General features: G+C 32.3%; 1 protein-coding gene across 1 annotated transcript; it reads left to right on the top strand.

Moving 5' to 3' along the window:
* The first annotated feature begins 8,209 nt into the window (after positions 1–8,209).
* Positions 8,210–21,524, top strand: LOC139489086 (short-chain collagen C4-like). Its single transcript, XM_071275205.1, has 3 exons — positions 8,210–8,560; positions 14,789–14,857; positions 21,039–21,524. The coding sequence occupies exons 1-3, from the start codon at positions 8,230–8,232 to the stop codon at positions 21,503–21,505; spliced, it is 867 nt and encodes a 288-aa protein (XP_071131306.1). The 5' UTR covers positions 8,210–8,229; the 3' UTR covers positions 21,506–21,524.
* The last annotated feature ends 335 nt before the right edge of the window (positions 21,525–21,859 follow it).

A 21,859-nucleotide genomic window follows, 5' to 3' on the forward strand; every position in this document is an offset into this window, starting at 1 on the left:
CGATTCTGAGAATAGGTAACTATGACCAAAAATTTACTTGGGTACAAGAAAACGATCATTTATCCTGACCTTTCATGAACCTTAAGAAATCTGAAATACCAATAATTGGCATTTCTATAAACGCGAAATTTTCAATTGGCATTTATCCGTTTCAGATCCGTTCATCGTCCGTTTTATCCGTTAAACGTCCGTTGGTGAATTTAACTTCCAGACCTCCAACGGATGTATAAAGGACACGTAACGGATACAAAACGGAAACGAAACGGACGAGTACCATACAAAACGGACGCTTAACATTTTATCCGTTGAACGTCCGTTCAAAGTTTTGAACATGCTCAAAATTTTCAGTCCAGACACTGCCCTTTGGCGGCATTTGCCTGTGGTTTAACGGATACAATTGATGTTGAACGAATGTGAAACGGACTTCTACCGGACGTATAACGGATAAAATGGATGATTAACGGATCTGAAACGGATACATACCAATTGATATTTTCGTGTCAGGACCGTCAATTATGGTCAGATTTCTTGAGGTTCATGATTTCTTACTATTCATAATCGATCTTGGAGTAAGGACACGTCTTCACTATCATGCAGCTCTTATTCAGGCAAGACATTGCCCTTTGGTGGTATTTTGAAGAACAAACCAAAACCATGCTAGTTACACAGACACATTTTGATTATTTACAAGATTTACATGTATTATTATTGTCGCCTTTAATTTTTTCAGGCTACTGTAGAAGGGGATAATTTGTCTTAATTTGCTTAAATTTAGAGGGGGGTACAAAAAGTTTTCATGGGTAAGAGATGAGGAGCCGCAAACCATCCATCACCTTTAACCGGTAAAAAATTGAAAAGTCTCTTGCGTAATTATTTTGTTATACATTGGAACGCTTTATATCAAAGGAGAAAAGGGGGAGGGTGAACACACAGTTGACTGTCTGAATAATCCGATTGATCGTACCCCCGGGTAAATTATCACGTTTCAAATGGTTAATAGCCGTCACGTGATGACCCCTTATGTGACCCCTTATGGATACTTTGGGTTCAGTAAATTTCATAGGGGGTTCATGACGTCACATCTGCTGTTTATGGTGACTTCATCTATAAATTGTGTTGTGTTTCAAGTTTTATTTGCTATTTATTCTTAATAATCAGGCTTTGGACAACTTCCGCTGTGAGAGTATCTTACAACCTTTTTGAAACGGTCAAACCTATTCTAACATATAGTGAAATATGTTATATGGACACTTATATACAATTTTATAGAGCTAAACTCCGAGCTAACAAAAATAGCTGAACACCAGATGCTATTCATTTTATTGATAAAACTATTTTAGAAAAAAAAACAGCCACAAGTACTGGGGACAAAAAGAAGCTCAACAAACCTAGCTGTTAGAAATGAACTAGGACTAGAAACTTTCATAAAAAAAAACTATGATGTACCTATCTAGATTAAATAATGAAAATCTAAACCCGCTTCTAAATGAAGCCTTTAATTAACTTAAAATGTAGATACTAAGGGACCATACTTTTGGAATACTTTTGCAAAAAAATGTGTCACAAGATATGATATTGACATCCAACTTATTGAGGAAACTAAAACTTTAAAACAGACTAAATAAAAACGTTAAAAGTTTAAACCCCAATTAAAAAAAAAGTTATATTAACTATTTTCAAACTCTAATGGATGACAAAATAAATAACTTGAACGAAAATGATAAACACATCTATACAAATTTCTTAAATCTAATATAAATGACAAAATGAAACCCTACCTATCGCACCCGGCCAAGTAAAGAAAAATGCTCGTGCAATATAAAATTCTACTCTGGACAATATTCCCCATTATTCCATATTGATAAAATATTAGTAGGTTTTTCTATATGAATGGGATTTTGAATAAATAAGCATATTCACCTGCGGAAAAAGGATATTCACCGCGCAAAACGTCGCGTGCTTTTACGTGTATAATTTTGGTAAATAAACGTTTGATGTACAATTGGTTTTGGTAAATATTTTCCATTACATTAATTTCTCTCGGAATATGGAATAAAACATTTACTGTCTTTTGTTTCGGTAAATATGTGGTTTTATTGACTTTTGAAAAACTAATATTCACTTCGGCCGTTGGCCTCAGTGAATATTCGTTTTTCAAAAGTCAATAAAACCACACATTTACCTCACCAAAAGACAGTAATTGTCTAATATTCATGCAATAACCCTATATTATATCTATGATAATATTGTCTAGTTTTCATTATGTTTGTTTTGTCTATATATGTATTTGCCATAACATAAATTGTTTGATTTGAAAAAAATGAATTAATTGATTATTTTTCATCAAAACGCAGCAGAAGTACAGCGAACGATTTATTCTTTATACGGTTATCTACTGACCCTCTACGGACCATAGAGGGGGAATAAAACCCATAGGGTATTCGGACTTCGGCCTCACCCCCTATGGATTTTACTTAACCTCTATGGATCCCACTTGATGGATCCGTACAGGGGAGTGAGTAGCGAACCATACATAACTTGTAATGTTTGAGAACACTAATTCCCTTAAAATGATGTGCTATACGAGTCTTTTCAATTGATAAAGGTACCTTGGTCAGGCTGTAAGTTTGACTCTGGCACATCCAGATGCCGCATGCTTTCTCTCAGCCGTATGCGGTCACCTATTGTCTCGACCCCAAGCCTTTTAAGATCTTCATCCGTTAGAAAGTTAAAGCTATCATCTTCAACTTTTTCATCTAGGAATTTTTGATATAAAGTACCTAAATCTACTTTATATAGTGACACTCTTAATCTAGCAGACGACATTTTGTTGCATATCGGTGTCCAGGAAAAAAACGTCCGTCAAAAATATCCGCGTTCGGTTTTTTCCGTTATTGACTTCCCGACTTTTACTACATCATCATAATGTATACAACCACTGAACATAAAGTTGAACGAACCGAATATAATATCGATGCTTTTACTGAACATAATGAATAATCTACTGAATATAAAGAAACCGGGACTACTGAAGATATTACATAATGTACTGCAAATAATATTGAATCTACTGAACATAATGTCGAAAGTACTGAACATAATGAGAACTGTACTGAACATAACGTCAGAAGTACCGAACATAATTCAAATACCACTGCATATAATAATAAAACTACTGAACATAATAACCAAAGCACCGAATATAATGTTAAAACTACTAAACATAATGTAATAACTACTGAACATAATAGGATATCTACTGAACATAATATACATACTACTGAACATAATGGATAAAGCACCGAACATATTAAGCAATCAACATCAGAAGACAGTCATGGCGTTCCATACATTTAATAATTCGTTGTTTCATTGCTTGAAGTATCATTTCTTACATCTGCATGGTCAAATGTGTATTTTTTTAAAATAAATTTTAGATTTAGATTTCAGTAACGGTTATTTTTTTCCCCTTCATATTGAATATCTATACTTATCAGTCGCATTTTAATGACGAAAAGGATTCAGAGGTTATTAAAAAAAGTAAATAATGTTGCATGCAGCAATATTTAAACAAAGAAAATAACTTTAAATTTGCAATATTAATGAAAATAAATACGGACATAACTTTCATAATTAATTTTAACGTTATTTTCAATAAACGATTTTTTTTAAATCCTCGTTTTTACACCTATTTGAGGCACGTATTTATGATTATATTTCCATGTCCTTGGTCTTTCCTAGACGTAAAATTTCAAAAAGTGCTAATACTTTTTTTAAAGATATTATTTTTAATTGTTCTCGTTCAAAATATTTTATTTTTTCATATTCAATATCTATTTAATTTTATTTTTAATAACCATTTTTTTTTTTATATTAAAGTTGCAATATTTAACCAAAAAAAAAAATAACTGTAATTTAATCATATGCAAGAAAGACTTCCCTTTAATTTCAGTATAAAAAAATAAATAGCTTGCTTTTTACAACATGTACATCTTCACTAAACGTAAAATCTAAAATAAAATGCTACTAAAACTCTTTCTAAAGATTTTATTTTTAATTATTCTCGTTCAGAATATAAAGCGCATTGTTTTCTCATATCTAAACACAGCTGGTTACATCGTTTGACTAATTAAAATACTACGCATGTAGGTTAATATTAGCAGCTTGTAATCGTGTGCAAGAAAATATTATATCATAATAAATTTCAGATCATACGTAAAATATCTCTATAGCAACTTAAGATGCTAATGCATATTCAACAGATTTGTAAGCTATTGCGCATGCATTTGAAAGGTGGTCATAGCTATTGCGCATGTATTTGAAAGGTGTCATAGAAAGACCAGAAGTGTTCCGACTAACATCCGGTGTTCCGAAAGACTACATCACTCGTCCAATATATACTGCGTAAACCCTCAGGGGTTTACGCAAAAAGGGACGAAAGATACCAGAAGGATAGTCAAACTCATAAATCTGAATTATTTTGTTTTAAAATTCAAAAGTGGTTACCTTTTTTTTTCTCCAACAGAAATACACTATTCTCGATATAATCCGGTAAGAAAGTGTCGACAAGACAAAATGATAATCGTAACGTCAGTGGCGGATCCAGAAATTTTCAAAAGAGTTGGCCCACTGGCTGACTAAGAGGGGGCCCGATTTCGTCACGCCTCAGTGATTCCCTATAAAAGCAACCAATTTTTTTTTCTCAAAAAAGGGGGGGGGGCGGGCCCCCCTAAATCCGCCTCTGAACGACGTCACTTCAGTGTGACGTCACTTCAGTATGTACTGTTGTATTTACATTAGCATATTTCATTTCCATAGAGATTATTTGATCCCGATACTTATGTCAAATCTTTGTTCAAGATTTACATTGATATTATATGGCCCTAATTGCAAAGTCGTTGTTTATTGGATGTTGAATAGTTTAAATGAGAAAAAGAAAAAAAAGATACAAAAAAAGATATTCTTAACTAATCAGTCGAAAATAAACTGACATCGCCATGGCAATTTTCTAAACACAACAAAAGATACAAAACTCAACGTCTAAGCAACACGAACTGGAGAAGAACTCGAACTTGAGTAGAACTCGCGTGCTATACGGGGGATAAGCAGATTATGTTCCACACGTAGTACCCGTTATATTGAACATGAAGTTACGTAAAAATTCGGAGATTTGTTGATGTTACATTTGAAAACAATAGCACAAACCGTTGTTATAATAACATCATACAATACTTTTTTTACCGTAATATATTATCAAAATAAATTCAAGATTAGACATATCTCTGTGTCAACATGTTTTATTTCACATGTATACGTTACCACTAAAACAGCAATCGATCCAATAAAACCAAAATATTTTCAAATAATTTGAAACGGAAATGTTCACAGCAATAGCAAAATCATTTGCTAAATTTTAAAGACCGATGACAAAATTTCAAAACGCCGGATTCCAATTGAAAGATTCGCTTCTGTTAACGTACATTCTTTACATTTTTTTAAAAACTTTTTTCACAAACTTTAATTGATTGCATCTGAAGAAGTATGAATGACACACATATCATTGTACTAGATATTCATGCAGATGGTTCAACGAACTCCAAATGCTTACAAACTTATTATCAAAATCGTAATTGCCGCCAAACATTTCGTCTTTAATTATGGATGAAGAATAATACCCAATGACAAATTTGGTTTACCTAATGGCATACCAATCATACTTCACATTAATGTTCGAATAAAAAGATGAAAGTTGAAGTAACTGTATAAGATAAACTCACAAAGATGGTAATAATGAATGAATTAGTTTTAAGACCAGTGGATAGATATATAGACGCATACCAGGAAGAGAACACACATTTTAACAATGGGATATGAATATGAACCTTGCTTTGTATTTATACACGCCAAAACGATACAGTTTTGATCCCGTATTTACACTTTGATAAAAATTTCCATATAGACTAATTTTTACCTGATTATTTCAAATATGTAATAAAAAATATTATCATATACTTAGACTAAATAACATATGATTTTTACCGTATGATAATAGCATAAAATTTAAATATTTTCCATATTTTTCGAATTGGTGCTTAGCGGGCTGATATGAAAAGTTTATCACATGCTTCGATTGTTATCACATGCCTTTCCGTAACGTTATCACATGGAATTCCGGTGATACTCGGCAAATTCCGGAAAATACACCTCAATGCTACGTTTTCAGTGAAAAACATTACAAAGTAGTGTACAAAACAATTATTTGAATACTGGAAAGTATATTGTGTAAAATAATTAAATTTAATGAAAAAAAAAAAAAAAAAAATGCATTTTTTAAGTTTTTCTGAAACATAATTTAGAAAGTTACTTTAAAAAAGTTGACTTTTCCAAACAATGTTCATTATGTATATTGTTGAATTATTTTTTTGTCGATTCGTTTATATTAAAATCTGGTTTTTTTCTCTGTTGAGACATATGATGGAAAGATTTCATATTGAATGTATCAAATTTTGGGTCCGACGTCCGTGAACTTTTTACTCTTTCAACTTCTTTTCGGGAACCACGTAGAAGGATCAATATATGAATCTGTTATTTTTATCTACTGTTGAAGCATATGATAAAAAGATCATAACATGTCATTTTTCATATCGCGGCTCTTGGGCTGATATTGAACCTAGGGCTGATAATACATGCGATATGAAAAATGCCATGTAATAATCTGATATACCTTCATGTGCTACTTTATGAGTAAAATGAGGTCGAAATTTTATGTATTTGCTCAAAATTCGGATTTGTGGCCGTATTTTCCCTTTTGAAAGACAGACATAACTTTTTTGCTTTAAAAGATAAACACAAATTGTTTTTTGTTAAATAATTTGTAATTTCTGTATTTTATAAGTATCCTAAAAAATTATACATTTTTAATTCAGAAATAACTCATATTTATCAAATGGTCATGAATGTAGAAAAAAACATAATTTTCTAGCTGTATATTATAAAATTTAAAAAAATGCACTATTTGCGTTTTCATGAAAATTGGCACACATAATGCTCTCGCGTAATCAAACCAGCTGGCATTTTAAAAAAGAGGGGTCCATGAACCCGTTTTCAAGTTAAATAAGTTTGAATGATAAAAATCAGCTGAAAACTGCATCTTCTTTTCCCGATATTTTAAGGAATAACAGTTCTGTAGTTGGAGAGATGCCACCGTCAATTGTAGATTTGACGGTCGCAAATTCAGTTTTACTGGCGAATTACGGCGAATTCGAGGTAGGTGTTGTTTTATTTTCGATTAAATAGTAGTAATCAAACATTTGTTGATTCAATCATTTCAAAACGGTTGTCCCTCCTTAGTTACGCCTGGTCAACTGTGGATTTGACGGCAACTTTTAGCCAATGAAAAACATTGTTACATAAAAATTGCATTAAGGTGGTACCCAACACTTTCACTAAAATTAATTTGGCTCTTTTAATTTTCATAACATTTTGTCAAAGTATTTACTTTGACCCTTTAACAAAAATATTAAAATATAATTTTTTTTGAACCAATCGTTTTGTCAGAAAAATTACACTGGTTATATAGCAATTTGACACCAATATTGATCATTGAGAAGCTTAATATTCCCTTAACATCACAACGTAATTAAAACGTTTAGCTGACTTTACAGAGTTATCTCCCTGTAGTGTTAGGTACCACCTTAAAATCATACTTTGACGTCGCGAAAATAATAATTTACGTTAGCAACGTCATTAACTCCCCTGTAACTGTATCGTATGCCCATGTACGCAAAAGACACCCTTGTAGATTAAAAAAACAGGCTAATACCGCTACTAGGCAGCACTCGCACCCGCAAAGTGGAAAGAGATTAATATAAGTTACAAAAACTTGTTTCCCAATCTAGTACGATTTAAACTGGAATGGACTATTTGTTACTTTTGACTAGCATGTATTTATAGATCATTTCCGAAATTTAACACAAGATCGGGGGGAAAATGTAACCTCGTACTGCTCGACGATATATATTTCCTTTCTGCATCCGCCCCTATGAGAAGTGAAAGTCTAGATGCACATGTTATTTCCATCGGATCGGAAACAAAATTAAGATTTTGTCAGTTCAATTGATATGGAAATTGTAATCTAGTCGGAGTGGCATTTCTTATCTCGTGTCAACATGTCTGTACTATGCATATGACAGATAGTACCATAGTTAAGTTAAACATACTATCAGTAAAATGATAAAGCAAATCCTAGTTTGTGTTTTAACAATTTGTGTTCAATTTGCGAATGGAGAAGGAACTGACAATAAGAGACTATTGTTGAATGATCCAGATGTTTCTGCTGCCCGACTTCTGCAGTTGGAGAAATCTATGCAAACGTTTTCATCGACCGTCCAAGGCTTGACACATGAAATCACAACTTTAAAAGGTACCTTACAAACTGTGAACACTGACCTAGCTGCCGAAAAAGTGAAGACAGCAAGCCATGAGGGCACCATACAGACCTTGAAGGCAGAAAATGCTCAGTTGACGAAAACAGTGTTGACAACCGCCTCTTCTGTTCAAAGTAAGAAAATAATTATGATAAGCTTCTCTAGTTTGAATTCTTGCAGTTCCTATAAAAAATTGTCTTGAGATATATTTATATATTCTTAATTTTTTTCCATAAACAATAAACAAAATATAATATGGACACAACATTCAACTTGATACAGCTCTGAATTTGTATTGTGATTAATTAGTTGACACAGCATTATGTTTCTGACACAGAACAATAACTTCTCATTTACATACATTATAAAATATTAAAATATAAAATAACATACAGTCATGGTCATTGATGGTTATAATTAATATTAATTAATAGTAACTTCTAAAAAAAAATTACAGCTAATTTTCTCAAGACAATCAAGGACTGAAGGGTCATAGCAGTTCATTCCATTATTCAAAATATCCATTTCATTATTCAAAATTGGCTATTCCCTCATTTTTTCGCATATTGTGGCATTTAGGTCCTCCGTAAACCCCCTCATTGGCACTGCGAATCAGGATATAGCTATAGTGTCACAGTCATTTTTTTTACATTTATTTCACTATTCACCGCTTCAATTCGAATAATGAAACATATAAAACTATTTCATTATTCATTATTCATTTTTTAATATTGAATAGTGAATAGTGAACTATTTCATTATTCATTATTGAATAATGAATAATGGACGTACTTCAGCGCGGTAGACAATCATCATTTCTTAATACACATTCTAATATGACGTGCTTTCGCTTTGTAAACAACACCGTGTGAAAATTCTCGATATATCTATACTTAGCGCAGACTCAGAGATATACATAATAATAGATGTTACAATATACCTCCCACGTAAATCCACATGTATTTGAACCTATTTGCAAACGCTTTGCCGATTTTATTGTTTTAAAAATTGTAATAAAACAAAAGACAAAAGAAGTTTTATTCTTATTCGGATTCATAATAAAAAGAATCAATATACTGCAACTAGTTGTGTTTATTTTTTTAATATAGTAAAACAGCTTTATTAATTTTGTGCAATGTCAATTTCATCATGGAACACTTTCTTTACAATCAGGGGTTCATTAAGGGATGGAAATAAGCTTGTTATTTATGTTTCGATTTTAAAAAGCTATCAATATACTAATTGAAGTTACAGTATAAAAACAATATTTAGACACTGTCACAAAATATAAATTTATTTGTAACCATCGAAGTTCGTATAATATTGTATTAAAATGGAATTCGGAGGTAGTTTTTGTTTTATTTTCTATTCCATTGCCGTATTCGCGAGTCAACATGGCAGCTCCTTCGTTACGAAAAGTCAATTTTGGATTTGACGGTTGTTTACGAGAAAACATGTAAATTGAAAATCGCAAATATTGGGTTTGAGAATTAAACATATTTTTTGTAGCGGTTATTAACGAAATTTAATCAATGCAAGCTAAAGATTTATGAGAATATTTGAGCTTTATCTAACAAGGAGAAAAAAAGAACAGCTACACCCACGGCATACCCACCCTCGTTTCAGTATTTGAATGAACTTATTTGTCCTATTAGAATCGAAATAATTCATGAAAGCCATAGATTTCTTGGAAATTTACACATGGCCTGGGCCGTGATATTCGTTAATTTTATCCCTCGCTAACGCTCAGGATAAAATTCGAATATCACGGCCCAGGCCATGTGTAAATTTCCAACAAATCTATGGCTTTCATGAATTATTTCTTAAATTTTCAAGCAGTGTTAGGGAGGTAATCAAACATATACATATGTTATATACATATATATATATATATATACAACTCGTCTAAACATCAACCCAACAATGTTTAATAGATCTGTAAATTTGCTTTCGCTAGACCACACGACCACCTGGGCTTCATATTAAATGACGCTTTCGGTGGCATGGTGTTACCTTTCCATGTCAGTTTTAATCTAGCGTCGAACTGCAGTACATGATATATAAGGCATGAAGATGTTATTTTTACAGATCAGCTAAATTATCTATAGTAAAGGATCCTACAAATTAATGTAAGATACAGTCACAGAAAATAATTATATTTATAAGTACGTCTGAGCCAGTGACAACTCTACAACAGATGTATCCATCGGATCACATCGGATCGGATATATATACGAGTCTAAATTGAAAACTACGTTCAAACCTATGTTTGCGTTGGATAAAAACCGCAATTTTTATACGTGTGCATGTAAAACAAATTTCGTCGTAGAAGGGTCTAAATACAGCACAAACAACAGTTTCCAAAAGACCAAAAAAGTGAAAAAGTATATTTAAACAAAACTCATTCGACTAACAGGTCGAACATCTGATGTTCTTTAACCCTGCTGACTGCCATTGGCGATTGCCAAATAAATGTAACAAATCGGATCTTAATATAAATTTAATACTAAACAGAAAACAATTAACTTGTGGCCACGATGTTATGCCACAAACATAAGGTGTCAATATTTTTTTTGTACACCAGATCCGGATATGTCCAAATCCGGATCTGGTGTACAAAATAATATTGACACCTTATGTTTTATATAATCATAAGAAGGCATATATTTTCGGCGATAAGCTATTTGTTAACGGTCAATTGTGGAAGGAGTAGGGACCAGCGGAGTGTGATGTCAAACAAAACAAATGTAATATTAAAACGGGAAATCATGAGTGTTTAAATGTGTGTTCTTGGAATATTTCGAAAGGAATAATACGAAAGCTAAAAGATGGAAATTTAAAAAAAAAAATACAAAGAAATACGATATTCTGTGTTTCAATGAGTGCTGGGTCAAATTCCCTGGAGAATTTTATCTAAAAGGTTACGACAAAAAATGTTTATACAGAGAGAAATGTAACGGGGGTGGAATAGTAGTGTTTTATAAAAAATGGATTAGCCCATTTATTGAAATTGTGAAATGTTGTGTGGATTGTATGATTTGGTTTAAAATTGATAAAAGTATAACACTTGATAATTTAGATTTATACATATGCTTTATATATATGCCTCTCGAGCATTTCTTCATAACAACATTTAAGAATACAGTTATCAGTACATAATAGCTTTAACCAATATTTTAACATTCGACAATATCTTTCTATAAACATAGGGTATCGTCCCAACTCACAATAAACCATATAATTAACAGTAGATGCTTTCACCTTTAATATACGTTTTAAGAATTTCATTTGAACTTGTTCGATATCACCACACTCTGCTGTACTGTTATATGGGTATACTTACTTAAATGATTTTTTGTCTAATTGTTTAAATGTAAATATATTTCACTGATGTAATTGAATATTTGTAATATTTATATTCTATAAGCTGTATTGAAATTTTTAGAATGGTGCAAGCGTCTTAACTGATGTTCGGTTTGCCTTTTTTATTGTATAAATTTCAAGATTTAGTAAAAGTTTAATCTATAAAGAAGACTTAAAGATGATTCATTTAACATCAGAATCTGACTGACGAAGGATATCTGTTATCCGAAATATTTATAAATAATTACATTTATAGTTCCTTTTTATATCATTGGTGTTGTTATGTACACTTTTTAGGCGTTTATATAATTTATTTTATTGTGTACATGTATCGTTACTTGTAACAATCCAGCTCCCACGTGGGAAAAATCGTTGACTATTATTCAGACGTTTGAACTATAAAACTATATATATATAACAGTATTCTTTAAATGGAATTGGAATACCTCCTTTACACTGCTTTAAAATTGTCAAAACTGTCCTCCAACCAGAAAAACTCTTGTTTCCCCCCTTTTTTTGCCCTAATTGCTAAATGATTTGAGCCAAATCACCCCCCCCCCCCCTAAACCATTCCTCTGTAATATGGAAACTTGTGGTATAATTTCAGAGAGATTTATACACTTAAACACAAGTTATTGACTGAAAACTACAAAAATGCTTATCTGGGCCCTCTTTTTGGTCCTTTTGCTAAACGTACCTTTAGGACCATAACCCCCACAATCAATCCCAACCTCCCTTTTATGGTTATAAAGATTGTGTTAAAATTTTATTGATTTCTTATTTATACTAAAGTTACTATCAAGAAACAATGCGTCTTCGGACGACAACGCAGACGACGACGACAACCTGATAGCATTATGCGGTCGTATAAAAACCCTTGCAACAATTCTTAGAAGGGTATGCAGGCTACTTTTTTGTAATGCTTTTTTTGTTTACCTAGCCAAACTATAGGCTTTCAACAGCCTGTGTCGCTCACATGATATAATTAATTTCCTCTAAACTTTACATTATTGTTAGGATTATAAAAGGAAGCTACTTTTTAATTTATTTGAATTTCCGGTTTGATAAAAATAATGGGTGATGTGTGGCTTTGATCGGCTTTGTTTTCATGTACTTTACATTTTTAATGACTCAGAAATATCATACAATCAGGTGACCGGAAAGGAAACCATTCTGTTCAAATATTGTGCATGCTTACATTACCGTACTAGTGGCGGCACTCATGCGTGCGTTAAATAGTCTTAACATAAACTGAGATACATTTTAAAATTTAAAATCTGTCAAAAATCTAAATAATGAAATGAGTATAAAATCTATCAATTTGATAAACAAATAAATCAAGTTGCTCCGTTTGATTTGTTTGTCGCTGATTCTATAAGGCGTTAGGGGACATGTTCATTGACTTTTTATCACCCAATCAAATCTTTCCCATCAAAATTTCTTTTATTTCTGCGTCGCCAACGGCGAAAGCAGTTTGTTTAACCGCTCCAATCCGTCCTCCTGTTCGCCCGCTCGTCCGTCCGAAAAAGATTGTGGTTTAAAACATTTTTAAACTTTCCTTAGCTCCTATGAATATGATGGAAGGGAATGTCTTTATATTTGCATTTTCTTTTTTTGCCTATAGAAATTTCATAACATTCATTGTGCACGGAAAGAGCTAGATCCATTTCCCCGGCTTACTTTTCATTTGATAAGATAGGTAAATCATGTTTTATGTTTTAAATAGCCATATAGATGTTAATTACAGTACTAGATGCAATTTTTGGTTTGAAATGTTCTTCTCGCAGGATTCCCTGTTTTTCCTACCTGAAAACACCCTAAATTCCGCATATTTGACTTTCATCCTTTTATTTGAGGGGGTGTTAAATTAACCATTTTCCACACATAACATAATATATAAAAATCGAGATATTTGACCAAATTTTTTGTTTTTATAATAAATTCAGCACTTTTTAAAATACAGGGGAAATTGACAGTGGCCCTACCTCTTTCCCATCAAATAGTTTGCTTTTATGGAAGGGACTGATTTTATATTTGACAACGTACAAGAAAAAGAAATTCGTCAATCTTTTTATGGTTTAAATGGAAGAGAATAATCAGTTATGGTTCAGTATTCATGTAACCTCAATCAGCTTTGATCAATCGTAACTAATCAGTCATTTATGTGTACATGCATTTTATGTTATTCTTTCCTTTTTTGTTGACACGATGATTTTTATTTTGGGTTGATGTTATTCCAATTGCACAGTCAAAAGGCAATCTAATTAAAATTAAATTCTTTAATTGCTTCCGTTCTAATATGTCGCGCATTAAACCTTGATGCGCGACATATCAGAACGGGAGCAATAAAAGGATTTAATTTTAATTAGATTGAGTCAAAAGGTTGTCTTTAAATCAAATTCCTTTAAGGTGAAATTATTTACACAAAAGTGAAAATCATTATTTTTTTAGTGTTGTTTATTCTAATATCATTCGTGATACTAGCATGAATGTCTGTACTATCACTGTTAAACTGAGCCATTTTTCTCTTGGGGAAACTCTTAATCTTTTCTTTCATTGATGCTATTCCGATAAACTTTGGTCTTTTTGACAAGATCACGTGTGTACTGGTCAGTCGATTAAATGACTTACTATATTTAAAATAGGACAATAAAAAAAAAGAAATTAAAATGTTTTCCAAAATGATGATGGTGGCATATTTTTTTTAGATTGAATCCAAAAAAAACAAATGTGTATATAGATTTAACTTTTTCAATTAATGTATGAAAATTCTACAGTCATAGTAGAAAACGTGGTTGTCCAGCTTTAATAACAGTATTTCTTTTTAAATGGAAGCAAATTGTGTGTACCGGGCGTTCATCCAGTCATTTTAAAAAATGAATGTTGGGATGGTGTTCCAACAACTGCAAGTCATTTAAAAAGGACTTCAAAACATGTATCCTCATACAAAAGTATTTAAGTTGTCAAACAAAACTACTATAACTTACTACATTTTACAGATCATGGTTCAACTTATGTACGCTGGGGAAGAAGTGGTTGTCCTTTGAACACAGAAAGAGTTTACTCAGGTATATATATATACTTTGTATCATTCTAATCATCACATAGTAATTTTGATAGTTAAAAAACCAAAGGCTGAAACTAAATTTTCTAGTTTAAAGTCATTTATCCAAAAACAAATATATTTTTAAGTTACATGTATCATAATAAACTAATATCGTATAAAGATTTTTGAAAATCAGTCCGTGTTGTTAATATCCCGAACAAAAATGTCATAAAATATTTTTGCATACTTTTATTTGGCATAACTTTTTGGAATTTTGGGTCCTCAATGCTCTTCAACTTTATACTTGTTTAGCTTTATAACTATTTTGATATGAGCGTCACCAATGAGTCTTATGTAGACGAAAGGCGCCTGACGTATCAAATTATAAGTCTGGTGGTACCTTTGATAACAATTTACACCACTGGGTCGATTCCACTGCTGGTGGACGTTTCGTCCACGAGGGTATCACCAGCCCAGTAGTCAGCATTTTGGTGTTGAAATAAATATAAATTTTATAGTCATAATTATAAATTTACTGTTTGCAAAAGTATGAATTATTCATAACACTTAGGATTTACTTATCCTGGGGAGAGATCACCAAAGCCGTATTTGGCACAACGTTTTGAAATTTTGGATCCTCAATGCTCTTCAAATTTATACTTGTTTGACTTTATAACTATTTGATCTGAGCGTCACTGACGAGTCTTATGTAAACGAAACGCGCACCAGACGTATCAAATTATAAGTCTGGTGATACCTTCGATAGTAATTTACACCACTGGGTCGATTCCACTGCTGGTGGACGTTTCGTCCACGAGGGTATCACCAGCCCAGTAGTCAGCATTTTGGTGTTGACATGAATATCAATTTCATTGTCATCATTATAAATTTACTGTTTGCAAAAGTATGAATTATTCGTAATACTACGGATTTTTTATCCCAGGCAAAGATCACCTTAGCCGTATTTGGCACAACCTTATGGAATTTTGGGTCCTCAGTGCTCTTTAACTTTATATATGTCGTGTACAAGTTGCGATTTTGTACAGGTTATAACATGTACAAAAATATTGTACATGTTATAACTTGTATAATGCAAAAATACAAGTTATAACATGTACAAAAGTATCTCGTACATGTTATAACCTGTACAGAATATTGCTTAAAAATGGTTTTAACTTGTACAAAATCGGAAAATAAGGATATGTTTCTATTATCGCAACAGATGTTATTGACCTCAATAATATTTTCATAACTTTTTTTTTATTCCTTCATGTTAGTGTGTTTTGTCCTTTTTTGATACAGTTAATGTCCAGGGGTCGGTATTACGAAGCATTCCTAAGACTTGTCATAAGATATATCTTAGGACATGTCTTATGATCCTCTTATGACTATCTTTGGACATATCTTTATTTGATGAATTATAATTGTGAGTGTCCACTTTGAAGGCAAAAGTAAAATAATTTTATTCTAGTTGACACTAAAAGACATAAGAGGATAGCTAGGACTGATGTGTCTACAAATAAATTGGGAATGAAAATAGGGTATGCGTCTAAAAGACAACAACCAGCCCATGGAGCAGACAACATCCAAAGGACACAAATACATGCTTTCAAAGTAGAGGATGTATATTTTAAACATCAAAATGACATTCGCCTCATGCAATGATCTTATAGTTTATATAAAAAATTGAGTTATAAATTTACATAAGTCATGCTGAAGACAAAAAATGTTGAAGAGTAGATCTAAAGATATTGATAATGAAGCGTGGTCCTATGAAAAGTATTTCAGCTCTCTCTTGCTTTTACAGAGTAAGCATATAGACATTGTTTTAGTCTTTAGTTAGATATAGGAAGGTGTGATTGTTTTAGTCTATAAAACGAGAGGGAGGAGTATTACCCAAAATTATTAGGCATCGTTCATTAAATTTTTAGAAGAATTTAGTTTCTAGTATTGACATTAGATACTAGAAACTAAATTCTTCCAAAAAATTAATGAACGATGCCTAATAATTTTGGGTAATACTCCTCCCTCTCATTGAGGAAATGCAAGCTTTTAGTAAATAGTGTAACACTTATTTAAGCCATGATGGACTATATAAAACATACAATTACATGAAAACTAATTTTGCCAACATAAGTCATGAAATATATATTTCTGAAACTTTGTGATGATTGTCCTCTACAGAAAAAGACATGTTCTGGCCTATTTATTGTTGTTCTTTATGCATTGGTGAATTTAAAAGTATATTTTACTTCATTAAGATTTATCTTAAATTTTGTACAAGTTAAAACCATTTTTAAGCAATATTTTGTACAGGTTATAACATGTATGAGGTACTTTTGTACATGTTATAACTTGTATTTTTACATTATACAAGTTATAACATGTACAATATTTTTGTACATGTTATAACCTGTACAAAATTGCAACTTGTACACGACATATACATTATTAACATATATTTTATCAGCAATCAAAGCCGGGCATTAAAGTTATTGTGAAACTGTCTATTCTAGAGGTTACGTGAATCAGATGTGAATACTAAAATAATCCAAAGATCTTTTAGAGTACATACAATCTAAGAATCTCTCATCTTGCAATAGTATTAAAACATTTGACTTTTCTACACTTACACAAGTAGTATTCCCCATTCCAAACTAAAAGACAAATGGGGACAGTTGGTATTACTTTGTTTCAATAAAAACGTAGATACAAGTATCTTGTTTTGGGGAGGGATAAATCCTATTTCGCGAAGAATCACCCTGATTCAAACAAAATAATCTCTGAAACTGACATTATTAAGATGATGTCTTGATTAACAACATATTTGTGAAGTTTGGAGGACGTGTTTTTCAACAGACTGTCGGAATTCTGTTCGAACCAATTGTGCCCCTCTTCTTGCCGACTTGTTTCTTTATTATTATGAGGATGATTTCATACAGGAAGAACGATAAGAAGTTAGCAACATCCTTTAACTTTACGTTCCGCTATATAGATGATGTTCTCTCACTAAATAATACAAAATTTGGTGACTATGTTGAACGAATCTATCCCATCGAACTAGAGATAAAGGATACTACATATATACAGTTAAGTCTGCCTCATATCTTGACTTACATCTAGAAATTTTACGACAAAAAGATGATTTCAGTTTCCAAATTGTGAACTTTCCATTTCTATGTAGAAATATTCCAGCAGCGCCTGCATACGGAGTATACATCTCCCAATTGCTATGTATTTCCTAGAATGAAATTCAAAACAGTGTAGCTGTGGCCATTGATTGACACATTAAATTCATCCATTGACTGGGACAATTTACGTGAACGTTTGTCTGTAACGACCACTGTTCCCGACGTACCTACGATAGACATTTAAACTGTGGGGTCACCAAAGATTTCTTAACGCCTTTAATTATAAAATAATTCGAAAAATTAATCAGGAATAACCTTTATGTTTTGATTAATATAATATATATATATCAAAACATCGTGTTATTTCTGATTAATTTTTCGAATTACTTTATTTATGCGTTGAGAACCTTTGATGACCCCATAGTTTAAGTGTCTTCAAAAAGTACATAGTGAGCAGTGGTCGTTACATACAAACGTTCACCTAAATTGTCCCAGTCAATGGATGAATTTAATGTGTCAATCAATGGCCCCAGCTACACTGTTTTGAATTTCATTCTATCATGATTTCCTAGATAGAGGATTGCTGCTCACAAGGAAGCTATAAAACCAAGAGTTCCAAATGGTGAAGTTCAAATCATCCCTTCATAAATTTTATTGACGCCATCACGAGTTGGTTGACCGTTATGGAATAACTGTTTCACAGATGATATCGGATATGTTCCTTATGTCGTAACTACAATACCCTTCCCTTTTCACGATTGTTACCTACCAAAGTAGACTTTTTACCAAATTTGTAATATTAACATAAGTATCACGACGGATGCCACATGTGGAGCAGGATCTGCTTACTCTTCCGAATCACCTGAGTTTTTGATGGGGTTCGCGTTGCTTTAGTCTTTATTTTTCTATATTTTGTCTTCTGTACTATTATTTGTTTTTTTTTAAATTTTAGCCATGGCGTCGTCAGTTTATTTTCAATTTATGAGTTTGAATGTCCCTCTGGTATCTTTCGTACCTCTTTTGTTTGGCTTTATAAGTTTTCTAATCTAAGCGTCACTGATGAGTCTAATGAAGACGAAAAGCGCGTCTGGCGTATCAAATTATAAGTCTGGGATGATGTTCTCGAAAGAATTCTAAGATCCGTCCTGTCATAGATAAGACCAATTTTAGGATGTCCTTAGGATGGATCATCTAAGGACACTCTTTAGTTGTTTCTCGAAGCTATCTCAGACGCAACTTATGTTAGGACGTCCTAAACATATCCTATTTGCGAAATTTTAATTGTTAGTTAAAGTAATTGTTTGATAAAGCATTAATTAAAGACGAAACCAATTAATAAAATTGTTTACGCAATTTTATAATTATATATATTTTAATAAATGCATGATTTCAAATGTAATTATAAAATAATATAAAAAAGGATTGTGATTTAAACTGGGAAATAATTTGTTTTGAAATGAGAATATTGAAGTCGTATAGTGTCATCGTATCGTAAAACACGAAGTTCAAAGTCTAAAATCATGCACGCACAATTTCTTTATACGTGTTAATAACTGATGGTGCGTTTTTAATTTCATGTTCATCTTCACGTAATAAATTGAGACAAAAGCATGCACAAAGTTAGGATGAAGATATGATGATGTTTTAAGACATAGGTGTCCTATAGTTAGGACGAAAAATGAGTTAAGAGAGCTTCGAGAACACGACTTAGGACAAAGACTTGTCATAAGATAGTCTTAGGACACGTCCTAATCCTAAGATAGCTTCTAGAACACTACCACTGGTACCTTTGATAACAATTATTCCTGTCTTAGTTTTTTTTACCAATTGTGTTAAAAAAACCGACTATATGTTCAATAAATCGACTTTTAAGAATGTCACTGGATTCATAAAACATATAGCATTTCGATATGATAAAAAAGGACCTTAAATAATAGCCAAATCCTTGTAAGGCCAACTTTTCCTGTGGGAGTTGAAATCTTAGTTTCTTAATGATTTCTTAATACAGAAACGGGTAATTTCATGCAGAAAGGTTCGTTATAAAACATGTCTGTAACAAACTACCGACTGCTGAGCTGATAATATCCTTTAGGACTGATAGTCAACCAGCAGAGGTATCGACACAGTGCTGTGAAAAATGAGAACAAAACGTTAGATCTTTAAATTCCCTTGAAATAAGTATCCAATATTTTGTAAAAAAAATGAACCGTGGTTTCCCTTGGCTCATCTTGCTGAACTATTACCAATAGGATCATGCATAGTACGATAATGTTGTTTACAGAGTTCGTAAACTCAGATACGATCAATGTATACTCATTGATAGTTTGAATAAACTCACAATTGAAGGTTTTTGAGTTATAAACGCAGATGTTACATATAAAAATATTGTTTTTACTGAGACTTAATATATTGACTTTAAAAAAAAATTGAATATTTGAAAGGCTGTAAAAGAAGCGAAACAGTTGAAGAGCTATATAAACAAAAAGAACCTAAATATAATGGCAAAATTCTTGCCTGAGGGAGTTGAAACCTTAGATTTCTTTATAATTTCAAATATATAAACGGAAAATTTAAGAAAGGCTTGTTATAAATCATGTCAATACCAAGGTACTGATTAAGTAGTTGCCGTTGGTTATTGTCAGCCATTTTAGATTTTCGTAAACTGTATTATGAATAAGGCCGATGGTTATCTCTTTAGAATTAGTTCACCTTGTTCATATCGGGGCATAATATAACGGACTACACGTGATGGGTTTTCTCATTGAGGAAAGTATTAAGATGACCTGAAATTCAAATTGTGTACCGGTATAGTAGTGCCCACGTCTTTAAATTAAGTGGTAGATAGTTCTTTTATTGGCAATTATACATTTCATTGTTTTATATAAAAATTAATCAAAGTAATACAAACGAGTGTCATCAATATATTGAATGGAAAATCAGATTTTGTTTGGCTATTTATAACGCTGTTTTAACCTTGTTATATGCCACCAAACGGCCTTTAACGATGACCAAACATTTACAGTCTTTTAGGTGTCTTTATATCTTCGAATTTTATTTTCTATTATACCTTAGGTTACGCTGCTGGTAACGTATATAGTCAAGGTTCCCCACATGGAGGACCGTCTAATATGCTGTGTCTCCCATCCGACCCTGAACTCAGTAATCGCACTGCACCTGGAAATACATTTATATATGGTACTGAGTACGAAGAAAACTCATTTGCATCCAACTCTGTAAATGAAGATGTACCTTGTGCAGTTTGTCGTAATCCGAAAAGCTTCTCTTCATTAATGATTGCTGGGCGTAAAACGTGTTACACTGGATGGCAAACAGAATATATGGGATATTTAGCATCGGGATGTTATTCGTGCAAAGCATCTTCATACATTTGTGTTGACAGCCAACCCGAATATATTCCAAGTGGAGAGCGCAATGATAACGGCCATCTTCTTTATATGGTTGGTACGAAATGTGGTTCACTTCCGTGTCCACCTTATCATGACAAACTTGAGTTATACTGCGTTGTTTGCTCAAAATAAAATAAAAAGTTATAATTTGTATACTACTTAGAATTCATTAACTTCCAAAAGTATTTAAACGAACGCAGGCAATTTTTAAGTAACTATCTGAACTCAGTAGCGATGTGTTCCTGCAATCTTGGATCGTTAGATACCAGAATAATTAGTATGGTCAATAAGTTAACAGCTGTGTCCTATTCTCTACGGTAGCATTTTGAATGCGTGCGAATTGACAAGGCCAGGGATGCATGCAAAACAAGATACGCTAACCATGTAGACCCACCCTTTATCGTCATCTTCCCAATTAAAGTTGTATTAACCTTGCATTCACTTTGAATATGCATACAAGTGAGAGATTTAGCTAACCATAAAACC

This window comes from Mytilus edulis, chromosome 9, assembly GCF_963676685.1.
Source record: "Mytilus edulis chromosome 9, xbMytEdul2.2, whole genome shotgun sequence".
Lineage (NCBI taxonomy): Eukaryota > Metazoa > Mollusca > Bivalvia > Mytilida > Mytilidae > Mytilus > Mytilus edulis.